At 43.6% G+C, this 26,582-nt stretch overlaps 1 protein-coding gene across 1 annotated transcript in view; it reads left to right on the forward strand.

Moving 5' to 3' along the window:
* Positions 1-5,497: 5,497 nt before the first annotated feature.
* LOC126215267 (uncharacterized) overlaps positions 5,498-26,582 on the forward strand; it is a 116,126-nt gene continuing 95,041 nt past the window's right edge. The window contains exons 1-4 of the mRNA XM_049941951.1: positions 5,498-5,524; positions 5,949-5,996; positions 6,922-7,115; positions 21,434-21,606. Coding sequence (XP_049797908.1) covers positions 5,985-5,996; positions 6,922-7,115; positions 21,434-21,606 — 379 coding nt within the window. The 5' untranslated portion in view covers positions 5,498-5,524; positions 5,949-5,984. The remainder of the gene's footprint in view (positions 5,525-5,948; positions 5,997-6,921; positions 7,116-21,433; positions 21,607-26,582) is intronic.

The raw sequence follows: 26,582 nt of genomic DNA on the forward strand, positions 1-26,582 counted from the left end.
GGTCTTCGGCCGTCTTTGTCTTCCTCCGTCTTTGTCTGCGTCTGTCCCCAGTTTGTGTCCTTTCCTTTTCGTTCTGTGCGTTATTGTTTCTCCCTGTCGTCATGTCCGCCCCCACCACCACCGTCACTACTACCACCACCGCCATAGTGTACACTTCCCCTTCCGCCGCCTCCACCACTATAACGTGGTGTGCCCAGTCCCACCACCCTCCTTCCATACCACCTCTTCTCACTCTCCCTTCGCCCTCGCTCTTTGTCACCCCCTCTCTGGCTACTTCCTCCCGCTCCTCTCGATCTGATCCTTTCCCCCCACTCCCCCAGCCGGTCACTGCAGCTCCGGCTAGGGTGGTGGCCCATTGGGCCACTGTCCATGCCCAGCTCTCGCCATCACCGCCGCCACCGTCATCGTCGCCGTCGCCTTCACCGTCACCGTCACCGTCACCATCTCCGGCGCCGACTCCGGCCCCGGGACCTGCCACTCCCCGCCACATTCCAGTTGTTCCCATCCCCCACACCTCCTCCGCCGCCGTCAAGCGCCCCAGTGCCACCACTGCCTCCTCTGCTCCCAAAAAGGCTCCGCCTCGTCCCCCTTCCCCCACCCATGATGCCATGGATGTCTCCCCGCCCGTCCCTGCCCCCTCTTCCTCCACCTCTACCCCCTCCTCCTACCTCGACCTCCTCTCCCGTCCTGACCCCCCCTCTTTGAAGCCCGGAACCTCACCCTCTTCCTTCGCCAGCATTGTCCTGGTGCCCCCATCTCCCTCCTCACTCCTCGCCGTGTTTCGGTGCTCATTTCCTCCCCCAGCCCTACCCTCCACACAGACCTCCTTTCCCGCATCCCTGTCACCCGCTTTGGCTCTCATGCCTCCCTCACACCTGCTCCTTCCCCACCTCTCTCCCGCCAACCCCAACCCCCGCGTCACCCGCCGACCCTCACCGCTGTGATCACTCGGCTCAGTCTGGCGATCATGGAGGAGGAGGTGTTGGCGGAGCTTCAGGCCCATCCCCATCTGGAGGTGCGTGCAGTTCGTCGCATCCACAATGCTGCCGGCCCCACCCGCCTTATGCGGGTTTTTTCTGAGCACGCCCCCTCCATAGACCGTCTCCTGAAGGAGGGTGCCCTCCTTTTTAACCAACGTTACAAAGTCCACCCCTCCCGTTCCCCTCCTCAATCCCTCCGCTGCCAAAGGTGCTTGCGGTATAATGCGCACCCAACATCTGAGTGCCGCGATGCCCCCACCTGCCCGCACTGTAGGCAAGCCCACTTTTTACGGCAGTGCCCCAATCTCCAGTCCCCCCCTCCTGTAATACCTGTAACCTCCCTCATCCCACCTACTCCAAGAAGTGTAAGGCCCGACCCCCTCCGACCACTCCTGAACTTACCGTTCCTGTCCGCCCTCTGGACGCCCCCACCCCTCCTGGCAATTCCCTTCGTCCACCCCCCCCCACCGCTGAGGACATCATCAGGTTCCTCACCATCATCCTTGAAAATGTTCATCCCTTTCAGCGCCCCCACACCCTCCAACAGATCTCCCTCGCCGCCCGTTCCATTTTCCACCTAAAGATGTACGCCACTTACTCCAACAACCAGGCCCATTTCACCTTCTCCCGTCTTGACACCCTCGTCTAAATCCCTATCATGGCGCGACAGCACCGTATCCTTTTCAACAATATCCGCTCCCTTCCCGGCAACAAAAACATTTTCCTGCACACCCTTGCTACCCACCGCGTGGATGCCTTCCTCCTCAATGAAACCTTCCTCCAACCCCACCACTCCATCCACACCTCACCCTATCTCCTCCACCTCTCCGATAATCCCCTCCCTATTGCGCGTGGCGGAGTTGCCATTGGTCACCACCGCCAGATCCCCGTCTGGCTCCAACCTCTCCTTCCTGACCCCACCGAACACCTGATCCTTAGTCTCTTCTTCCCCTTACCTGCGCCACCATCTATGTCCGTCCCAACGCCCCTATTCCTTTCGACACCCTCTCCCACATCGACCGTACCTTCTCCTCCTACGTGATCGCCGCTGACCTCAACATCCATAGTCGTTTCGCTGCCCAGTTATGGCGGTGGCATCGCTTCCTCTCCTCCCTTCAGGGCGACCTCATCCCCATCCCCCAGCACACCCGTCCCGAATCCAACTCCACTCCCGATGTTATTCTTTCCTCCCCCAGACTCCTTGGTCGCATTACGGTGGATGTCCTGGAGCCTATTGGTAGCGACCATCTCCCTGTCCTCCTCACCGTTTCAGACGGTCGTCGCCTCCGCCCCGACACTCGTAATGCCCCTCCCCCTAAGTACGTCCATGACTATTCCCGTGCCAACTGGAATGCCTACCGGGATACCCTCTCCACCCAGGTCGATAGCCACCCTTTCACCTATCACCATCCCGATGATGTCACCCATGCCACCTCCTTTCTCCAGCAGACCTTGTCTGAGGCCGTGGAGGCCCACGTCCCTACTGTCGCCATCTACCCCCACCGTCCTACCTTACCCCCACAGGCCGTCCTCCTCCTCCGTGAATCCCGCCGCCTCTACCGTGCCTTCCTCCGCACGCATGACCCGGACACCCTACGACGCCACCGGCAACTCCAGCGACACATTCGTAATTTGCTCGCGGCTAAGAAACGATGGGACTGGCGGCAGACATGCACCCGTTTAAATGCTACCCTACCTATCAACTCGTCCAAGTTCTGGTCAGCCTTCCGTCGCCTTACCGGAACTAAGCCATCCCCCTACTATCCTCTTCTCCATGATGATCACCCCTTCCCTGACGCCCTTAGTAAGGCCAATCACTTTGCCTCCTACCTGTCCGATGTGTTTTCCATCCCCGATGATCTCCTGTTTGATTACTCCCTCTTCCCGGATATCTGCGATCGAACTGACACCTCTGTCCCTCCCCTCGCTCCTGGTTTTCAGTACTTGGACAACATTGCACACACGGAACTCAATACCCCTATCACTACACAGGATCTCATTGCTACACTCCGCACAAAACGCAACACCGCTCGTGGTCACGATCGTGTCACCCACCGTCACCTTTGTGAAGCTCCTGTCTCTTTTCTCTCCACCCTGGCCAGGCTCTACAATGTAGTCCTGTCCACCGGTTACTACCCCGACCTGTGGGAAACCTCCCGTATCCTCATGTTCCTTAAACCCGGCAAACCGCCGTCCGCCGTCTCCTCCTACCGTCCCATCAGCCTTACCTCGGTCTTCAGCAAGGTCTATCCCCACCCGACGCATCCACCAGCATCTCCGCCAGCACCGCCTCCTTCCCATTACCCAGTGTGGCTTTCGGCCGTCCTTCTCTTCCAACGACCTTCTCCTTCACTTCACTCATCTCCTTTCCAAACAGCTTAATTCCCGTCGCTCCGCAATCTTCCTCTCCCTGGACCTCGAACGTGCCTATGAGCGCGTAAGGCATTCCGGTCTCCTCTTCAAGCTCCAAACCTTCGCCCTTCCCATTAACTACGTCCGTCTGATCGGCTCCTTTCTCTCCCGCCGTCCTTCCTATGTCACCATCCATAATACAGATTCCTACACCTTTTTCCCCTCCGCCGGTGTGCCCCAAGGCTCCGTCCTCTTCCCCCTTCTGTACCTTTTGTACACGGCGGACATGCCGCCGCCGTCACCCCCCGTCCACCTTCTCCAGTTTGCCGATGACACTGCCTTCCTTGCCCTTGCCCCCATCCTGCAGCGCTCCCAACACCTTCTCCAATCCCATCTTGACTGGTTCACCGCTTGGTGCACCCAGTGGTTACTCAAGGTCAATCCTTCCAAAACCCAGGCGATCATTGTAGGCAAGACCACCCCTTCCTTCCACCTCCTTGATTTCTATCTCACCATCTATGGCCGTCCTATCGCCCTCACTCCCGCCCTTAAGTACCTTGGCGTCACCCTCGACCATCGCCTCTCCTGGACTCCCCACCTCTGGACAATCCAAGCCAAGGCACGCTCCCGACTCAGTCTCCTCAAGCTCCTCTCCGGCCGTATGTGGGGTCTGGCCCCCTCCACCATTCCGCACACCTATAAATCCCTCATCCGCCCTATCCTTTGTTATGCCCATCTGGCTTGGATCTCCACCCCCCATACCTTTTATAAATCCCTCCAAATCCTTGAACGCCATGCTCTCCGCCTCGCCTATCGCATCCGTCTCCCCTCCCCTACGCGGATCCTGTACGATCTCATCCCCTTCCCCCACCTCCTCCTTTTCCTGGAAAGGATACGGATCCTGTACACCTCCCGTAAACTCGATCCTCCTCACCCGCTCATTTCCCCGATCCTCTCTCACCCCCACCCGCTGCCGCGCCTGTATTCCCACGTCCCACCCGGTCTCCATCTCTCCACCCTCCTTACCCTCTCCCAAGGTGGCTTCCGCCAGCTCCCCCTCCCTGATGATGTCCTCCTCCCCTCCATCACCCCTCCTACCAACTTTGATCCTCCTGCGCTCCTCCTGTGCTTGCTCCTCTGGGCACCCTCCCTCCCTTCTCTCCCTTTTCCCTCCCTCCTCCTTTTCTCTCCCCTCCTCCCCCGGGCTTCCCCTCCCCTGTCCCTCTCCTCCTGCCCCCGTCTCCTCAGCCATTGGCATCCTTTTTCTCCCCTCTCCCCCACCTCACCACTGTTCCCCTCTTGGCAGGTCCCCGGACTCGCACACGCTAAATGGACATTCGCGCGCCGGAGATCATCGCCATCAGTGTTTTGTGTGTGCCGTGGTGTTTAGTGCTCAGTGTTCACCGTCACACTCCATCGTTCACCAGTGCCATCGTCATCTTCAGTGTTTGTGTGTCGTCTCATCAGTTAGCAGTGTGGATTATCGACGAGTGTGAACGGCTCCGTGTTTGTCTCTATGTGTCTCCTGTTTTATTGCCCACCGTTCTGTAACTTATGTGTCTTCTCACTGTTTTTGCCCCTTGTATATTCTATGGCTGAAGAGCAGCGTAGGTTTTAAAATCACAATAAAGAAAAAAAATAGAATGAGAGAAGATTGACTTGTTTGTAAGTTGGTGGGAGAAATGACATCTTGTAAGGAAGTAGAACGCCAAGAAGTTTGCATGACAGTGTGCAAGTATGAAAGTATGAAGTACGGTGTTTCTACATGAAAGTTGACTTACGCGAGTGGAGCAGTGATTTGTGGTAAGGGGATGAGCATGTAAGAATTTCATGGATGTGAAATAAAATGCCGGCTTTACGAGTTAGCATGACAGAGTGCAAGGAGGGTTCTTTCAAATGTAAGTTGACTTATGCGAGTGTTACTGCCGGTTTGGTCGCGTTGGATGTTGTCGTGGAAGAAATTTCATGTGTATGGAAGCAACTAATACAGGCGGCCGTGCTACAGCCAACCAAGGGTGAACCACTTTGGAGAATTGTGCTGTAGTATCTCTGACTCAATGTTTACCGCGGCATAGGACTATTTGAAATTGAAGGTAATATGGATAATTGTATTTTGTATATAGTGAATAGTAGCTTGCGTGTGTAGTTATTACGTGAAGATGAACTGGCAACTTAGCGCGGGAGCACTTGCCGTGAGTTTTTTAGTTGGTATACCATGAGGGATAGTTTTTGTAAACTAAGTGAGATTAACGTCGTGGTTTCACGTTATCAAATCTACAGTATACTCTCGGAATTAGCTGCAGCATAATGGAAGTGAAATTTTTGAAGTCTTGTTATTGCGCTACACGAATGTGACATTGTGAAACTAATGCCGTGTTCAAGGTCGACTGTCACTTTATTAGCAAATGTGCAAGGCTTAAATGTCAGTGGTGACTGTCATATAGGTTGTTTCTAATTTGTTCTACATGAAATTGATTTGATTTTCCTTTTAGGCCATGCAAGGAACGGTCATTATTATGCCTGTTGGAGCATTGTAATTGATGTCTATTATATACATGTTCTACCAGTATATTGTAGTGCGACTCGTTTCCTAATGGTCACTTTTCCAATTTGCAGACTATAATACGTGGGGGCACCGTTAAAGAGCCGGTAATGCAGTTACTGGTAAGTATTACAGTTCTATACAATCCCTTGTTTACTGCCAGCGTTTGTATGACGGTTTGATTGTGAAGTATGCCATCTTCGAGGAAGAATCGTACGTTGAAGTATCCCTTACACAAAATTTGTTACGGTTATCACCCGTTGTTAGTATAAGCGATGTTCGTTTTTCTGCCAGTGCAGAGACAGAGGCATAGAGAAGGTGGCTGACTTCTTGCCCTCTTGTAAGAACTTCGATGAAGAAGACATATCTGATGGCAAGCACTGGAGGTGCACATTGAGAACATTAATATTATGATGCTACCTCACTAAGAAAGAGCTAATTTTGTTATAAAATGCCTCTCTCATTGGTAGGCGGAGGGAAAACAAATGATTCTTGTTCACATTGAACAAATTGCCTTATCTTGAAGTTCTCAAATGTGATGTACTTGATATCGTAAAACTCCCTTTTAATTTGAAAGCCATTTGATACATTGAAGGAAAAACACAGCGATATTAGAGACTAATGATTTTGTGTTAATGTTTACAAAATGGGAACATGTGGAACCAATTTTTGTATCTTCATACTTGCAAGATATAAAACTGATAAAGGAATTAACATTCCAAAACATTGTCATTTGACATGCTGTGCTAAAAAGCTAAATGATATTTCTTTTTGTATTTCTAACCAAACCACAAGCGAGACTACATAAAATTTGCAGGTGATGCAAATGAGCCAATAAAGAGAGGAAGTGAGAAATTGGTGTGAAATTTCAGAGTGTCTTACTTATCAGCATGATGGAGATTCCATTCTTAGATACTGAAGTTTTTCCTGTCAGAGCTCAGTGTGGGGTTTTTTAGGCAGTCTTCTTTCACTGAAAAGTAGCAGGCAACAAATACTCATGCCAATATGTGTGTAACCAATTAGATTAATTTATTTTTCGATTTTCAGGGCAGCACGAGAATAACAGGACCAAGAGAGAGATATAAGCTTGTGGTTTCTGATGGCTACCACTTGAACGAGTATGCCTTGCTTGCAAGACATTTGAATGACAAGGTGACGTCTGGAGAGCTGTCGGTCTACTCCGTAGTCCGAATGAACCACTTGTTTACATCTATGGTTCAAAAATTAGGAAGGCCAGAAATGTGAGTCCTCATTTGATATTTGTGTTGCTTACTGGAGAGATTCACTTACTACTGCATTTTAAGAGCCATAAAATGAATCTTTGGTATATAATTGGATGGTAAGAATGGAAATGTAAGCTCCTAGTATGTTGGCGTAAGACATTGGTTCGCCACTTTTCCTTTCTGTCTTACTGTGATTTTAGGCACATATTGACAATGGGTTTAGTTAATAAGGCAGTGTCCAATTATACCTGTTACATCATATAATGAAAATTCATAGAAATAATTGTCAGTTCGGGCTCAAGGCTTAGGAAGAAACCCATAGTCTTCATACACGTCTGTGTCAGATGAAAACAGTGTTTAATGTGTAGTAGACGGCTGTTATTATTCAGTCCTTCTTGAATGTGTAGTCATAATTGCTGCTGAGTATGGAGAATTCCTTTTAATGTGAGATTTCGGGAGCAGTGGATCCAGTATTCTTTTTTTTGTTGAGTGTGCTCCCTGTAAGATTACATTAATAATTCATACATTAAGTAAGCTGAAAAATGATCTTTCCAAATTTTTATGTGAAAACTCTTAAAGCTTTCTAACTAAAATAAAAGTTGACATTCCACTTCTTTATTTTTCCTGTCTACATATGTGCAGCCCTATGTCACTAGAGGGCTCAAAATTGTAACATGTTGGTGTCTAAAGTAACTGTTGCTGCATGAGAAACAGCATGTTGTAATAGAGTTTAGAAATCAAAAGAGTTCATCCACACATGGCGAGTTGTGTCCTCCAGTATGACTATGCCAGACCACACAAGAATGCTGCAACATCTGCAACAATTACACGCCTCGGATTCACTGTCATCGGTCCCCTCCATACAGTCCCAACTTAGCACCATCCAGTTTTTGCCTGTTTCGGTACCAAGCGAGGTGGTGCAGTGGTTAGCACACTGGACTCACATTCAGGACGACGACAGTTTAAAGCCGCGTCTGGCCGTCCAGAGTTGCGTTTTCCGTGATGTCCCTAAATCGCTCCAGGCAAATGTCGGGATGGTTCCTTTGAAAGGGCACGGCCGACTTCCTTGCGCATCCTTCCGTAATCTGATGGGACTTATGACCTCGCTGTTTGGTTACCTCTCTCAAATCAACCAACCAACCAACCTGTTTGAATACTTTTGAGGACTTCACTGTGGTAGTGATAAAGTGATGCAAACAGAGGTGGGATTGTGGCTTTGTCAACATCAAACATTCTACATCGACTGTATTGGGAAACATTGAAGGAGGAATGTTGGTTGGTTGGTTGGTTGGTTGGTTGGTTTAAGAGGGGGGGGGGGGGGACCAAACTACTAGGTCATTAGTCCCTGGGAGGAATGTGTTTGTCGCCAGGGTGATAGTTGAGAAAAAAATGTTGATATGAAAAATAAAGATGTAGAATGGTAATAACATTTTATATAGTACCCCGTAATGTCAAATGTTGTGAATTCGCAGCATACCAATGCTGAGCTGATAATTGGAGGGAGGGTTAACTGTTTTTGAGTGCCAGTGCTTGTAGCTGCTGATTCTGGATGAAGCTATCAACGCTTCTGACAAGTGCTACATTCTCTTGAGTGTTTTGGGTACCTCTAAAGCAACAGAATTTTTGATTTTTATTTTTCATCTAGAAATTTATTCAGACCTGGAGTCAATAAATATTCTTAAATAGGTTAAAAGCAGTTATGCTTTGTGTAAGACCAATGGAAATGAATACAAGCAGAAGCAGCATTCACAGTACAATCACTGTTTGTCAATACCATTTACTTGTAACAGTGAGGAAACCTCTGCAGTGGAGAAAATGGAAGAGAACGTGAAAGAACAAGCACTAATGAATGCGAGTTGTGTGTTATATAACTCATTGGCACCCGGGTTTGTCAGTACAATGCTAGTATAGTCGTGAAATCAAATTATGAATACAAATAGGATTATTTCGTATTGCAAACACGTGGTATGGTTTTTGTATGACAAGTAGTGTGTTGCTGAATTGCTGTAGAGGAGAGAGGATATTGATTTATGAATGTTTATGCTTGGTGACAGTGATACTTTTACGACTGAATTGGAGCTCCAGCCTTCCTAATACATGTTTCAGAACACATGTGTCAATAGACTATTATCTTGGGCTACTCATTGCAGATGAGCAAAAATTACAGAGCTGTTTCCTATCTACTGACAACAGTTATGAAAGGTGACTTTTAGAAACTGGTCACAGTCACACTAGTTGCAAGTATTTCTTTAATGTTTTGCATCTTGTGCCCAGTTCACTTTGTTCCTCTTGAATTAAGCAATTAATGACTTTACCATTTTCTTCACTTAGAAATGTAGGATGTTGACTGCTTTAGAAATTTCCTGCCAAGCAAAATTTCTTTCTTTGTTTTGTGCTGTGGATGCCTGGCATCAAGCAAACTACGGCGAGATTTATATTCTTCTGTTATAATGTGTTTAAAATTAATTGCAACAGTTCAGTACGGAGCAAGTGAAGGGAAGTGTAGTTGCCAGCATGTGCTGAGTACACATGCAGGTGACCATAAAGCCAGGCCTATGTGGCAGGCTTGCATGAAAAGCAAGTCGCACAAATTGGCTGATCTGGAGTCTTTCTCAAACGAATTTAGAGAAACTGTTTGGTAACAAACTCTGGTTCTTACACATCTTATAGCTTAATTCATCAGCTTCATGATGAACTGTCTATCATTTCATTAATGGTCATAATTATTGTGCTATTTCGATATTAAGTAAACAGTGCTGCAACAATTTTTTAAAGTCACTGATTTGTATTTGGTGGATGTTAGGTCATATGTTGTCACATATAAAATGTCAATAACATGTTGAATTATTCTTTAAACTTGGAAGGATATCACTATCTGTCTCCAATCTTGAGAAAATGAAATGTGTGTAAACGATTCCATCTCACACACACACAACAGCAAAAGAAGCTAGAATGAATTACTCATTAATCCCTCATATCTCATAAATTATTATAGTGGCCAAGATAGACAGGAAGCCCATGCCTACTACAGTAGTACAAGTTTATATGCTAACAAGCTCTGCAGATGACGAAGAAATTGAAGAAATGTATGATGAGATAAAAGAAATTATTCAGATAGTGAGGGGAGACGAAAATTTAATAGTCATGGGTGACTGGAATTCGACAGTAGGAAAAGGGAGAGAAGGAAACATGTTGTTGTTGTTGTGGTCTTCAGTCCTGAGACTGGTTTGATGCAGCTCTCCATGCTACTCTATCCTGTGCGAGCTTCTTCATCTCCCAGTACCTACTGCAACCTATATCCTTCTGAATCTGCGTAGTGTATTCATCTCTTGGTCTCCCCCTACGATTTTTACCCTCCACGCTGCCCTCCAATACTAAATTGGTGATCCCTTGATGCCTCAGAACATGTCCTACCAACCGATCCCTTCTTCTGGTCAAGTTGTGCCACAAACTCCTCTTCTCCCCAATCCTATTCAGTACCTCCTCATTAGTTATGTGATCTACCCATCTAATCTTCAGCATTCTTCTGTAGCACCACATTTCGAAAGCTTCTATTCTCTTCTTGTCCAAACTATTTACCGTCCATGTTTCACTACCATACATGGCTACACTCCATACAAATACTTTCAGAAATGACTTCCTGACACTTAAATCTATACTCGAAGTTAACAAATTTCTCTTCTTCAGAAACGCTTTCCTTGCCATTGCCAGTCTACATTTTATATCCTCTCTACTTCGACCATCATCAGTTATTTTGCTCCCCAAATAGCAAAACTCCTTTACTACTTTAAGTGTCTCATTTCCTAATCTAATACCCTCAACATCACCTGACTTAATTCGACTACATTCCATTATCCTTGTTTTGCTTTTGTTGATGTTCATCTTATATCCTCCCTTCAAGACACCATCCATTCCGTTCAACAGCTCTTCCAAGTCCTTTGCTGTCTCTGAGAGAATTACAATGTCATCGGCGAACCTCAAAGTTTTTATTTCTTCTCTATGGATTTTAATACCTACTCCGAATTTTTCTTTTGTTTCCTTTACTGGTTGCTCAATATACAGATTGAATAACACCGGGGAGAGGCTACAGCCCTGTCTTACTCCCTTCCCAACCACTGCTTCCCTTCCATGTCCCTCGACTCTTATAACTGCCATCTGGTTTCTGTACAAATTGTAAATAGCCTTTCGCTCCCTGTATTTTACACCTGCCACCTTTAGAATTTGAAAGAGAGTATTCCAGTCAACATTGTCAAAAGCTTTCTCTAAGTCTACAAATGCTAGAAACGTAGGTTTGCCTTTCCTTAATCTTTCTTCTAAGATAAGTCGTAAGGTCAGTATTGCCTCACGTGTTCCAGTGTTTCTACGGAATCCAAACTGATCTTCCCCGAGGTTGGCTTCTACTAGTTTTTCCATTCGTCTGTAAAGAATTCGCATTAGTATTTTGCAGCTGTGGCTTATTAATCTGATAGTTCGGTAATTTTCACATCTGTCAACACCTGCTTTCTTTGGGATTGGAATTATTATATTCTTCTTGAAGTCTGAGGGTATTTCGCCTGTCTCGTACATCTTGCTCACCAGATGTTAGAGTTTTGTCATGACTGGCTCTCCCAAGGCCATCAGTAGTTCTAATGGAATGTTGTCTACTCCCGGGGCCTTGTTTCGACTCAGGTCTTTCAGTGCTCTGTCAAACTCTTCACGCAGTATCTTATCTCCCATTTAATCTTCATCTACATCCTCTTCCATTTCCATAATATTGTCCTCAAGTACATCGCCCTTGTATAGACCCTCTATATACTCCTACCTTTCTGCTTTCCCTTCCTTGCTTAGAACTGGGTTTCCATCTGAGCTCTTGATATTCATACAAGTCGTTCTCTTATCTCCAAAGGTCTCTTTAATTTTCCTGTAGGCAGTATCTATCTTACCCCTAGTGAGATAAGCCTCTACATCTTTAGCCATTTTGCACTTCCTGTCGATCTCATTTTTGAGACGTTTGTATTCCGTTTTGCATGCTTCATTTACTGCATTTTTATATTTTCTCCTTTCATCAATTAAATTCAATATTTCTTCTGTTACCCAAGGATTTCTACTAGCCCTCGTCTTTTTACTTACTTGATCGTCTGCTGCCTTAACTACTTCATCCCTCAAAGCTACCCATTCTTCTTCTACTGTATCTCTTTCCCCCATTCCTATCAATTGGTCCCTTATGCTCTCCCTGAAACACTGTACAACCTCTGGTTCTTTCAGTTTATCCACGTCCCATCTCCTTAAATTCCCACCTTTTTGCAGTTTCTTCAGTTTCAATATACATGCCATAACCAATAGATTGTGGTCAGAGTCCACATCTGCCCCTGGAAATGTCTTACAATTTAAAACCTGGTTCCTAAATCTCTGTCTTACCATTATATAATCTATCTGATACCTTTTAGTGTCTCAAGGGTTCTTCCATGTATGCAACCTTCTATCATGATTCTTAAACCAAGTGTTAGCTATGATTAAGTTGTGCTCAGTGCAAAATTCTGCCAGGTGGCTTCCTCTTTCATTTCTTAGCCCCAATCCATATTCACCTACTAAGTTTCCTTCTCTCTCTTTTCCTACACTCGAATTCCAGTTACCCATGACTATTAAATTTTCGTCTCCCTTCACTATCTGAATAATTTCTTTTATTTCGTCATACATTTCTTCAATTTCTTCGTCCTCTGCAGAGCTAGTTGGCATATAAACTTGTACTACTGTAGTAGGTGTGGGCTTCGTATCTATCTTGGCCACAATAATGCGTTCACTAAGCTGTTTGTAGTAGCTTACCCGCGTTCCTATTTTCCTATTCATTATTAAACCTACTCCTGCATTACCCCTATTTGACTTTCTGTTTATAACTCTGTAGTCACCTGACCAGAAGTCTTGCTCCTCCTGCCACCGAGCTTCACTAATTCCCACTATATCTAACTTTAACCTATCCATTTCCCTTTTTAAATTTTCTAACCTACCTGCCCGATTAAGGGACCTGACATTCCACGGTCCGATCCGTAGAACGCCAGTTTTCTTTCTCCTGATAACGACATCTTCCCCCATGAACCATGGACCTTGCCGTTGGTGGGGAGGCTTGCGTGCCTCAGCGATACAGATGGCCGTACCGTAGGTGCAACCACAACGGAGGGGTATCTGTTGAGAGGCCAGACAAACATCTGGTTCCTGAAGAGGGGCAGCAGCCTTTTCAGTAGTTGCAGGGGCAACAGTCTGGATGATTGACTGATCTGGCCTTGTAACATTAACCAAATCGGCCTTGCTGTGCTGGTACTGCGAACGGCTGAAAGCAAGGGGAAACTACAGCCGTAATTTTTCCCGAGGAGATGCAGCTTTACTGTATGATTAAATGATGATGGCGTCCTCTTGGGTAAAATATTCCGGAGGTAAAATAGTCCCCCATTCGGATCTCCGGGCGGGGACTACTCAAGAGGACGTCGTTATCAGGAGAAAGAAAACTGGCATTCTACGGATCGGAGCGTGGAATGTCAGATCCCTTAATCGGGCAGGTAGGTTAGAAAATTTAAAAAGGGAAATGGATAGGTTAAAGTTAGATATAGTGGGAATTAGTGAAGTTCGGTGGCAGGAGGAACAAGACTTTTGGTCAAGTGATTACAGGGTTATAAATACAAAATCAAATAGGGGTAATGCAGGAGTAGGTTTAATAATGAATAAAAAAATAGGAGTGCGGGTTAGCTACTACAAACAGCATAGTGAACGCATTATTGTGGCCAAGATAGACTCAAAGCCCATGCCTACTACAGTAGTACAAGTTTATATGCCAACTAGCTCTGCAGATGATGAAGAAATTGATGAAATGTATGACGAGATAAAAGAAATTATTCAGGTAGTGAAGGGAGACGAAAATTTAATAGTCATGGGTGACAGGAATTCGTCAGTAGGAAAAGGGAGAGAAGGAAACATAGTAGGTGAATATGGATTGGGGGGAAGAAATGAAAGAGGAAGCCGCCTTGTAGAATTTTGCACAGAGCATAACTTAATCATAGCTAACACTTGGTTCAAGAATCATAAAAGAAGGTTGTATACCTGGAAGAATCCTGGAGATACTAATAGGTATCAGATAGATTATATAATGGTAAGACAGAGATTTAGGAACCAGGTTTTAAATTGTAAGACATTTCCAGGGGCAGATGTGGATTCTGACCACAATCTATTGGTTATGAACTGCAGATTGAAACTGAAGAAACTGCAAAAAGGTGGGAATTTAAGGAGATGGGACCTGGATAAACTGAAAGAACCAGAGGTTGTAGAGAGTTTCAGGGAGAGCATGAGGGAACAATTGACAGGAACGGGGGAAAGAAATACAGTAGAAGAAGAATGGGTAGCTCTGAGGGATGAAGTAGTGAAGGCAGCAGAGGATCAAGTAGGTAAAAAGACGAGGGCTAGTATAAATCCTTGGGTAACAGAAGAAATATTGTATTTAATTGATGAAAGGAGAAAATATTAACATGCAGTAAATGAAGCAGGCAAAAAGGAATACAAACATCTCAAAAATGAGGTCAACAGGAAGTGCAAAATGGCTAAGCAGGCATGGCTAGAGGACAAATGTAAGGATGTAGAGGCTTATCTCACTAGGGGTAAGATAGATACAGCCTACAGGAAAATTTAGAGAGACCTTTGGAGAAAAGAGAGCCACTTGTATGAATATCAAGAGCTCAGATGGAAACCCACTTCTAAGCAAAGAGGGGAAAGCAGAAAGTTGGAAGGAGTATATAGAGGGTCTATACAAGGGCGATGTACTTGAGGACAATATTATGGAAACGGAAGAGGATGTAGATGAAGATGAAATGGGAGATACGATACTGCGTGAAGAGTTTGACAGAGCACTGAAAGACCTGAGTCGAAACACGGCCCCGGGAGTAGACAACATTCCATTAGAACTACTGACGGACTTGGGAGAGCCAGTCCTGACGAAACTCTACCATCTCGTGAGCAAAATCTATGAGACAGGTGAAATACCCTCAGACTTCAAGAAGAATATAATAATTCCAATCCCAAAGAAAGCAGGTGTTGACAGATGTGAAAATTACCGAACTATCAGTTTAATAAGCCACAGCTGCAAAATACTAACGCGAATCATTTACAGACGAATGGAAAAACTGGTAGAAGCCGACCTCGGGGAAGATCAGTTTGGATTCCGTAGAAATGTTGGAACACGTGAGGCAATACTGACCTTAACGATTTATCTTAGAAGAAAGATTAAGGAAAGGCAAACTTATGTTTCTAGCATTTGTAGACTTAGAGAAAGCTTTTGACAATGTTGACTGGAATACTCTCTTTCAAATTCTAAAGGTGGCAGGGGTAAAATATAGGGAGCAAAAGGATATTTACAATTTGTACAGAAACCAGATGGCAGTTATAAGAGGGGCATGAAAGGGAAGCAGTGGTTGGGAAGGGAGTGAGACAGGGTTGTAGCCTCTCCCCGATGTTATTCAATCTGTATATTGAGCAACCAGTAAAGGAAACAAAAGAAAAATTCGGAGTAGGTATTAAAATTCATGGAGAAGAAGTAAAAACTTTGAGGTTCGCCGATGACATTGTAATTCTGTCAGACAGCAGAGGACTTGGAAGAGCAGTTGAACGGAATGGACAGTGTCTTGAAAGGAGGATATAAGATGAACATCAACAAAAGCAAAATGAGGATAATTGAATGTAGTCGAATTAAGTCGGGTGATGCTGAGGGGATTAGATTAGGAAATGAGACACTTAAAGTAGTAAAGGAGTTTTGCTATTTGGGGAGCAAAATAACTGATGATTGTCGAAGTAGAGAGGATATAAAATGTAGACTGGCAATGGCAAGGAAAGCATTTCTGAAGAAGAGAAATTTGTTAACATCGAGTATAGATTTAAGTGTCAGGAAGTCGTTTCTGAAAGTATTTGTATGGAGTGTAGCTATGTATGGAAGTGAAACATGGACGATAAATATAGACAAGAAGAGAATAGAAGCTTTCGAAATGTGGTGCTATAGAAGAATGCTGAAGATTAGATGGGTAGATCACATAACTAATAAGGAGGTACTGGGTAGGGTTGGGGAGAAGAGGAGTTTGTGGCACAACTTGACTAGAAGAAGGGATCGGTTGGTAGGACATGTTTTGAGGCATCAAGGGATCACAAATTTAGCATTGGAGGGCAGCGTGGAGGGTAAAAATCGTTGAGGGAGACCAAGAGATGAATATACTAAGCAGATTCAGAAGGATGTAGGTTGCAGTAGGTACTGGGAGATGAAGAAGCTTGCACAGGATAGAGTAGCATGGAGAGCTGCATCAAACCATTCTCAGGACTGAAGACCACAACAACAACATCAACAACATCTCATAAATGGTTTGAGATATCAAAACAAGGTTTGGCAAATGATAACATTAGGATAGGATTTTGCCATATGATTAATATGTGAAGCTTCCATCTCTACTCTGATATTCAAGAAACTACAAATTTTCTTTCAAATGAAGTAATGTGATTTTTAAGGATAATAAACAGCTGGTGAACCAAGAATTGCTGTGGGTTTTGCAACAATATAACTGAAGTTAAACATTTATTTTTATTCTGAGAATTGGTTTTTTCATGAACTGTGGACCTTTGTTGCCCTTAGATGCTAGTTTAATAGTACAGTGTTTCAGGATTCTGTTGCAGCGTCAACTGTATTAGAATGTTAATCAGATGATATTTGTAAACTCTGCTGTGTTTTGGCAAAAGAAGCAACTTTCAACATGGCAACAAGAGAAGTTGTGTGTTCAAGACTCGTCTTAGTTTTTCATGAACCCTTGTGTCTTAAACTACCTTCTCGGTATGACGACAACTCGAGACCTGTCATGTGGTGCAACATTTGCAGTGGCTTCTTTTGTTAGCATTTCAACCTCAGTGAGTGCAGACTTCTTGGTGGTTTTATATTCTCAATCGGATTTAAATGAACGTGATACAGAGGAAGTGTGATTAAACCGTGTCCTTTAGCATCAACCAGTTGGTCGACCTGCTAGCGTGAAGTTTTTGGCTTGTACAGCAAAAAAGTTCCATTAACTTCGCCATATTTATACATGGTAGGTTCAACCTTTGCTGCATTGTCTTAGTTTTATGCATTACAACAGAATGGTGTGCCGCTTTGTCCATTACTATTATCAAATTCGGAGGAATATTTTGCAGCAGAACATTATCTTCACAGCTGGTGAACGTGTTCTTGGGTCTTCCCTACAGTGCTAAGGAAGTGTTTACACGTCCCACGCCACCGGCCTTCCTACCGCTAGGGACTTGTTTGGGTGCACTGAGTCACAACTACCTTAGGGCTACGGACGTGTATACACGCAGAGCTATTTTTCCACCTCACTCTTCTAGTAACTGTTCAGTGGTCTGACTGTGTAGTTCGAGAGTGCATATTTCTTTGTTGCTGTGTTCGCTCTTTGCAGAATTCGACTTAGATTCCTGTATTTTTGTCCGTTTTCTTGTTTTCTATGTCGCCGTGGTTGCTCAGATAAAGAAATCCTGGATGTGCTCACTAAGAGCGACAGTGAGTGTGAATCACTTGACGCTGCTAACAGTGATGAGTCTTCAACAGAATCTAGAAGCTGTAGCCCTCAGTATCCTTTACATCAGAGGGGAGAGCAAGAATTACAGTCAGCAGTTCCTCTGAATCCGAGGAATCAGACAGTGACAGTGAAACGGTTCAGAAAAGAGCACACTTAAGTGACACATTTGCCTGGAAAGAAACATATTTCCAGCCGCTCAACCGTCGCTTCAATGACTCGAGTTCAGGACACAAATGTCAATTAGATACTGACCCAAGCATTGTTTCATTTTTTGTGATATTTATGTCTGAAAAAACTGTTGCAATTTATTGCAGACGAAACAAATCGCTTTTACGTTTACACCAGAGAAAATACTACAGAATCTGTGAATTCTCGACTGTCAAAGTGGAAAGACACTGGATTTGAGAAAATGTATTGTTTTGTTTCTGTTTGCCTTCTAATGGCGCAAGTTAAGAAGTTAAAATTAAGTGATTATTGGTCCAGAGATACCCTTTTGAACACACCAGTTTTCAGCGAAATTATGTCCCGAGACCGTTTTTGTCTACTTCTGAGAATGTACTCTGAGAGCACTGGAGGCAACAGTCTATTTACTTAGGACGATTGTTGACAAAAGTTCGTAAGACGTTTCGCAATTCATTTCGCCCACATCACATGCTTTGTGTCGATAAAGTCTCTTGCTGTTCAAAGGACGATTATCTTCTAAGCAATTTATTCCAACCAAGCGAAGTACATTCAGAATAAAGATATTTGCACTGTGTGACTGTCAGAGTGGGTTTAGATTTTCTTGTATATATAGGAGCAACAACAGAAATTGGGTTCCACAAATTGGGAAAAAGTGGCGACGTAGTGGCAGCTCTTACGGGACCATATTTGGAACAGGGTCATATTCTATATGTCGATAACTGGTACTGCAGCCCGGTCCTGTTCCTCTAGCTTCACAACCGTGGAACAGCCGCATGTGGCACTGTTCGTAAGAACAGGCGCAACATGCCAAAACTGCAGAAGAAATTAAAACGAGGAGAAACTGAGTTTAGGTCCACTGACAAGGTCCTTGCCATCAAGTGGCGCAATAAGAGAGAGGTGTACATGTTGACCACAAGTCACACAACACAAATGGTTGAAACAGAGAAAACCGACAGAAATACTTGCGAAAAAATAAAGAAACCGCAATTAGAGTATGGGTGCATTTGACAATTGTGACAGGTTACTGAGCTTGGTGGGATCAGTGCGTAAGACTGAAATGGTATAAGAAATATTTTTTCACATTCTGAATTTGTGCACTCTAAATGCTCATGCTCTCCACTGGTTGGTAACGGCGAGAACTGGCACTCGCAGAGTTTCACCTTTCTCTCGTAAGGGAGATGGTAGAAAAATTTGCTACAGAATGGGGAAAAGCTGGTAGGGGAAGGCACTATGATGACGAGAATCCTCTACGATTCTCAGGGAGACATTTTCCGGCTGTTATCGTGAGTGAACATTCGCAGAAAAGTATGCTAATGCTTAGAAGCGTGGTTTGCATGAAACAGAAAGTGCGCCGGGAAACTAGATACCAATGCAAAACTTAAGACATTCCATTATGTGCTGCACCCTGCTTTGAGACTTATCATACAAAGAAGCATTGCCAATCATTGGGAAATAAATCTGAAAAAATTTATTGACACTTCTGAATGAATTAGTAAAAAAAAGGCAAAAATGTAAAAAAAATATAAATCTATTTTTACCTTCGCCGGTCCAAGTCCAGATCGAAAAGAAGGATTGGAAATAGATGCAACAGGTGTAAAATTATTCAAACGAATCCTAACGTCATATGTAGCAGTTCACTGGGAAATGAACGGACTTGGTGATTGAGATGGCGCAATATCTGTACTGTGGCAAATGTGATTATGCCGAGTACATTGCGCCAGTATAACAAAACCCATACATTAATCTGCATATGATACATTTAAATTATTAACATGGACAGTTATAATCTTTTATCCTTAGTAGTACAAATGTGGAGCACACTCGGTCTACTTGTACAAAACATGTTTTCCATAACTGATTTAAACGCCTTTGATCAATGTTAAACAACATGCCAAAGTTAAAACTCTTTTCTAAGTGTGATTTTTCTTGCTACTTTGTCTCTGTTGTTGGCCAAAATTGAAAATTTTTGTTCTGGGGAGGGTGGGGGCTTAAAATTTGTTGTTCGAATGAGACTGGCTTTGAAGCATTAATAGAAAACGGTATTTGAAAAAGAAGTATCGAATACACCCTGCTTTCATCTTTTCATAAAAATCAACATCTTTTCGACTAATTTGTTGATTATTGGAAAATAGTAGGGTAATAAAAATTTTGATTCCTTATCGTTGTGCAGTCAATCTATTGCACTCTAAATTTAATTTTCATCATGCGTTCACACTACTAGACATGTGTACCCGAAGTTTACATTCATTTTTGTGCCCAACTTTCATTCCAGTTGGTATGTTTTATGGAGCATAGTTTTCTAGCAAAATCAGAGTGAAAATATTGCATTTTTGCTGTTTTTACAAAATCTTCAATTTTGTGCTTAATTCATTCAGTTCTGAAAAGTGCTATGGAAATGAAACTTTATCTTTAAGAACCTTGTGTTGTTAGGCTACTACATGCCAAGTTGCACGTTCGTCATAGCATTAGTTCGGGAGATGCAAGAAACCAAACTTCGAAATTTTTTCGGGCGCCAATTTTTTTGGCCTATGTACCTACAATTTTCTGGCTCAGTATGGCTCATAAAATTCTTTTCATTATTATTCTTAAGAGAACGCATAAAATTGTACAAGATGGCCAAATTTTATTTCTTTACAAAAACAATTGCCCAAGATATTACAGCTCAATGCCGCCGAAAATTCACACTGGCTCTGTGCGTGTCATATTCAGCCGAGAAATATTCAGCACAGGGCAGGTTGAGCAGCACGGGCCGATCCGGTCCCGGCGGCGGCTCCAAGGGACAGGCACGCAGCGCAGGTAGACGGATTACGCCGCAGACGGTGGTGCGCCTTCAGCAGTCAAAGGGTTAAAGGCATTACAGTAACATTTTTCTCCTCTGCCCCTGGATTGCTCAATACCTAAGGTAGTTCATGCATGAAAACAGCAGACTTCAAAAGTTAATGCTTTCTGCACTGTTGACATTTAGGCAAACGCAGAAGCAAAAACCCTGCCAATTTTGATTCTCTGGAAAAAACATGTAATGAAACAAGCGCTCATGCGTTAATGCAAATGAATCGCTACTGAATGTTTTTAGCATCTGTTTGTGTCCTGTTTACACTGTGGACATTAACTTGTGTTCACACTTTTGCAAACCAAGCTTTAGATGAAATAGGTCTAGAGCTACCTCTATAAAATATTACAGTTTTTTTTTTTTGTTATGTTAATTATTTGCTTCATTTTTTTACTTGCGCCTATTTTTCAGCTGTCTTAAAATTCATAAAATTAAAGGCATAGGCCTACCTAAAAATACAGTGGACAGACAACAAATGGTAAACAATATCTGAACAGCGATTTGTTGTGGTAACGCACAAAATTATTTCCAACTGAAGAGCCAGTATTATAGAAGGTTGAGCCATCTGAAACTGAACTGGCTGATGTTTGACTAGGAGAAAACATTTCCTGTATAATTTTCAAAAATGAATCACACATACACAGTGAGTGTACAGGTTATACCTTTCATTGTTGTTTATTCTCACATTGTTCCAGTGTCCAGCCCCTTCTTTTAGTAATGCATGTCATCTGAAATTTAGTGATTATTGCAAATCTGTGTTGCAGGAGTGTCATCATAATCCTTGACCTGACAATACTGGCAAAGGGTTTGGAGGTGGGAAGGATTATTGGCAATCCTGTAGCCTTGCCAGAGGGTGGCTTCAGTACGGCAGCACTGCCTGCACCCACAGGGCCAGCAATAACATCTCTTGCAGAGTCCAGGATACCAGCAAATGGCAGTAAGTACATAGTCAGGAACTTGTTGCTCTGCCGTGTGATAGATCCAATCTGCTGAGAAAGCGTGTAGAGAGAGTGCAACTAGCTTTCCTATGTTGTAAGGTTGTTTACTAGCTTTGAAACTGCAGGTCCTTGGTATTATAACCACAGATAATGAAATTGTCAGTGAGGTTCCATTTAAAACTTTAGGTACCCTCTCTCCTTAGCAGTAATGAAACAGCACCTGCATTGTGTTATGTGTAGTCATCTGCTTATGTTTGAAGCTGATTTTGTTTTGGAGTCTGTAAGAGAATTTAAAGGAGCTATTTATTTAGCGCTACTAGTTATATATATAACGGGAACACAATGATGTATGGATAATCCGTTATAAATACCAATGACAGAGCAACACACGTATGTTTCACAGCAATGAATTTAACTAGTTGTGCCAAACCCTACCTTGACTTTTCCATGTAATTTTAAAGTCCTTTGAAAAATGGATCCTCAAAATTCGCAGTATATATTTTATACAAAAAACTTTTGCATGTGATGCACAACAGAAGTTGCTGCTTGAACTATACTTCGCCAACTCTTGACCCGGATGTAGACCTAGTAATGGAGCAGCCTGTCAGAACAATCTACATTTTTTTTTTGCACATACATGTCACACTGTCTCTGCAGCTCGTGGTCTAGTGGCTAGTATTGCTGCTTCTGGATCACGGGGTCCCGGGTTCGATTCCCAGCCCGGTTGGGGATTTTCTCTGCCCACGGACTGGGCATTTGTGTTGTCCTCAACATTTCGTCATCCTCTTAATTTGTGACAGTGGCTTGATTGGACTGTGAAACAAAAATTGACTGTGAAAAAAATCGGGACTTAGGACGGGCGCTAATGACTGCACAGTTGAGCGCCTCACAAACCAAACATAATGTCACACTGCTTCATTATTTCTTAACACACCAAAGCTATATCAGTAATTCAACCAACAAATGTGACAGTATTTATTTTGATAAATCCACAATTGTTGCTACCATTTTTCATGATGAATTAATCTGATGTAGTTGTAATTGACAAATCCTTTATTTGGATAAAATCTTATACATCGGGAAGTAAATCCCATTGTCAAGCTCTAAAAAAAAAAAGGGGGGGGGGGAACTAAGGGGGGTGTACTATTTAAAATTAATGTTAAAAGGGTCTATACAAATGTGAACGTCAGGTTATACCTTGATTTTGTAAAAGAAAATTGTACCAGTCATGTAAAACATGCAGCAAATTTATCGAGTAGCATGTGAGCTCCTGTGTGGGTGAGTCATGAAAAGATCATTTGGGTCAACTAAACAGGGCATAAGTGGAAAAAAAAGTAATGAATCAATGTATAACATTGCCAGATTAATGTAACCTAAGAACTGCGAATGGTTAGACACAGTGTAGGCTTAAGTAAAATGAAGACATAAATATCATAGAATGCCAATTTTTGAACGTTAAAAGTAGTTTACCGCATAAGGGCTCAGCCAACACATGATACGGACACCCAGCAAGACAGTCAACAGATGCCACACGAACTGCAGTGAGATGTCTCGGTAGACATTTACATCGTAGAGTGGCTGCTGCTAGAAATAATTCGAAAGGGGCGGAGGGGGAGGGACAACCTAAGAAATCACAGCTAATAACACAGGAGTACCCCCCACGTTTCCTCTCAAACACCACCTGCTACTAAAAGTGCTAAAGCCATATTACCATACGAATGGTGTTACCTAAGATAGGTGTGGTACAGAGCAACTGATACACAATATCCTTGTCCATCTCTACACAATCCCTGCTTCCAACCCCTTGCCTCATGGCCCATATCCCTGTAATAGAGATAGATGCAAGACCTGTCCCATATATCCTCCCACAGTCACCTACTTCAGTCCGGTCACAAGTATCACCTATGCTGTCAAAAGCAGGGCTACATGTGAAACTAGTCATGTGATCTACAAACTAAGCTGCAACCTCTGTACTGTATTCTACTTGAGCATGACAACCAACAAGCTGTCTGTCTGCATGAATGGCCAAAAACAAACTGTGGACAAGAAACAACTGGACTACCATGTTGCTGAGCATGCTGCTCAACATGACATTCATTTCAATGACAGCTTCACAGTCTGTGTCATCTGGATCCTTCGCATAAACACCAGCTTTTCTCAATTGTGAAAGTGGGAACTCACCCTGCAGTATATCCTACGTTCCCAAAACCCTCCTGAACTCGTCCTTCATTTGTCATTGTCCTTAACCGTCTATCCTTTTCCCAGTTACTGTTCCAGCACTACACAGCCCTGTACTGCCCCAAAGCACCCAGTCTTCTTACTTCTCCCCCTTCCTGCTACCCCCCTCTCTCCCCCGCTCTCTAACATCCTCATTGCACCTAGCTGCCCTACTCTCCAACTCATCGCTGCGCGATCCCACAAGCAGCACTTAACTGTCCCCCATCCCTACCCTGCTGTACTTCCCCCTCCCAACTCCAGCCTCTTCCTTACCCCCATCTGATTGCCTCTCCCATCATGTGCTGTTCATAGTCTGGCTGTAGCTTGCAGGGTCTGTGTGTGTGTGTGTGTGTGTGTGTGTGTGTGTGTGTGTGTGTGTGTGTGTCTAATGTTCAGCTAAGGCCTTGTTAGCCAAAAGTTTCTTTTCTGAAAGTCATTTTGCTGTGTCAATCTGCAACTCGCCATCTCCGCTGTACAGTGAGTAGCAACTATCCTTTCATTGTTCAATGGATAATGTGATTGACAAGAAATAAAAAGAATAAAAATGTGTAATGAAATGATCAAGAACTAAAAATAATAGAACCATTGTATAAAATATGAGAGAGATCAAATTAACATACCACAAATTATCCATTATAGTACATGATATGTCAAGTATACAGAGTATGTCATATTAAGAATACAAGACTACAGATGCAGACAGTACAACACAATGTATAAAGTAACCTACAGAATCGTGGTTCACAAAATCACCAGTAGCAGAGAAGACAGCATGACTAGTAAATACAAGAAATAAACTGACGGTAGCTGTAGAGCTACACGTAAGTTGCGTAGTTGAGGAACAGCATATTATACACAAACCCATTAAAAGAAAAATTAAACCAAGCGCTTAAAATGGTATGCAATGCCTTCCAGTTAACGTGACTCATGACCTTCAACATTAGGGGCCATGATGTCATATATATAACTTATACAAAGATGTCCCCCCATGAACCATGGACCTTGCCGTTGGTGGGGAGGCTTGCGTGCCTCAGCGATACAGGTAGCCGTACCGTAGGTGCAACCACAACGGAGGGGTATCTGTTGAGAGGCCAGACAAACGTGTGGTTCCTGAAGAGGGGCAGCAGCCTTTTCAGTAGTTGCAGGGGCAACAGTCTGGATGATTGACTGATCTGACCTTGTAACAATAACCAAAGCGGCCTTGCTGTGCTGGTACTGCGAATGGCTGAAAGCAAGGGGAAACTACAGCCATAATTATTCCCGAGGGCATGCAGCTTTACTGTATGATTAAATCATGACGACGTCCTCTTGGGTAAAATATTACGGAGGTAAAATAGTCCCCCATTCGGATCTCAGGGCGGGGACTACTCAAGAGGATGTCGTTATCAGGAGAAAGAAAACTGGCGTTCTACGGATCGGACCGTGGAATGTCAGATCCCTTAATCGGGCAGGTAGGTTAGAAAATTGAAAAAGGGAAATGGATAGGTTGAAGTTAGATATAGTGGGAATTAGTGAAGTTCGGTGGCAGGAGGAACAAGACTTTTGGTCAGGTGAATACAGGGTTATAAACACAAAATCAAATAGGGGTAATGCAGGAGTAGGTTTAATAATGAATAGGAAAATAGGAATGCGGGTAAGCTACTACAAACAGCATAGTGAACGCATTATTGTGGCCAAGATAGATACGAAGCCCACACCTACTACAGTAGTACAAGTTTATATGCCAACTAGCTCTGCAGATGATGAAGAAATTGAAGAAATGTATGATGAAATAAAAGAAATTATTCAGATAGTGAAGGGTGACGAAAATTTAATAGTCGTGGGTGACTGGAATTCGGTAGCAGGAAAAGGGAGAGAAGGAAACGTAGAAGGTGAATATGGATTGGGGCTAAGTAATGAAAGAGGAAGCCGCCTGGTAGAATTTTGCACAGAGCACAACATCATCATAGCTAACACTTGGTTTAAGAATCATGATAGAAGGTTGTATACATGGAAGAACCCTGGAGATACTAAAAGGTATCAGATAGATTATATAATGGTAAGACAGAGATTTAGGAACCAGGTTTTAAATTGTAAGACATTTCCAGGGGCAGATGTGGACTCTGACCACAATCTATTGGTTATGACCTGTAGATTAAAACTGAAGAAACTGCAAAAAGGTGGGAATTTAAGGAGATGGGACCTGGATAAACTGAAAGAACCAGAGGTTGTACAGAGTTTCCGGGAGAGCATAAGGGAACAATTGACAGGAATGGGGGAAAGAAATACAGTAGAAGAAGAATGGGTAGCTCTGAGGGATGAAGTAGTGAAGGCAGCAGACGATCAAGTAGGTAAAAAGACGAGGGCTCATAGAAATCCTTGGGTAACAGAAGAAATATTGTATTTAATTGATGAAAGGAGAAAATATAAAAATGCACTAAATGAAGCAGGCAAAAAGGAATACAAACGTCTCAAAAATGAGATAGACAGGAAGTGCAAAATGGCTAAGCAGGGATGGCTAGAGGACAAATGTAAGGATGTAGAGGCTTGTCTCACTAGGGGTAAGATAGATACTGCCTACAGGAAAATTAAAAGAGACCTTTGGAGAGAAGAGAACGACTTGTATGAATATCAAGAGCTCAGATGGAAACCCAGTTCTAAGCAAAGTAGGGAAAGCAGTAAGGTGGAAGGAGTATATAGAGGGTCTATACAAGGGCGATGTACTTGAGGACAATATTATGGAAATGGAAGAGGATGTAGATGAAGATGAAATGGGAGA

This window comes from Schistocerca nitens, chromosome 12 (assembly GCF_023898315.1).
Source record: "Schistocerca nitens isolate TAMUIC-IGC-003100 chromosome 12, iqSchNite1.1, whole genome shotgun sequence".
Taxonomy (NCBI): Eukaryota; Metazoa; Arthropoda; class Insecta; order Orthoptera; family Acrididae; genus Schistocerca; species Schistocerca nitens.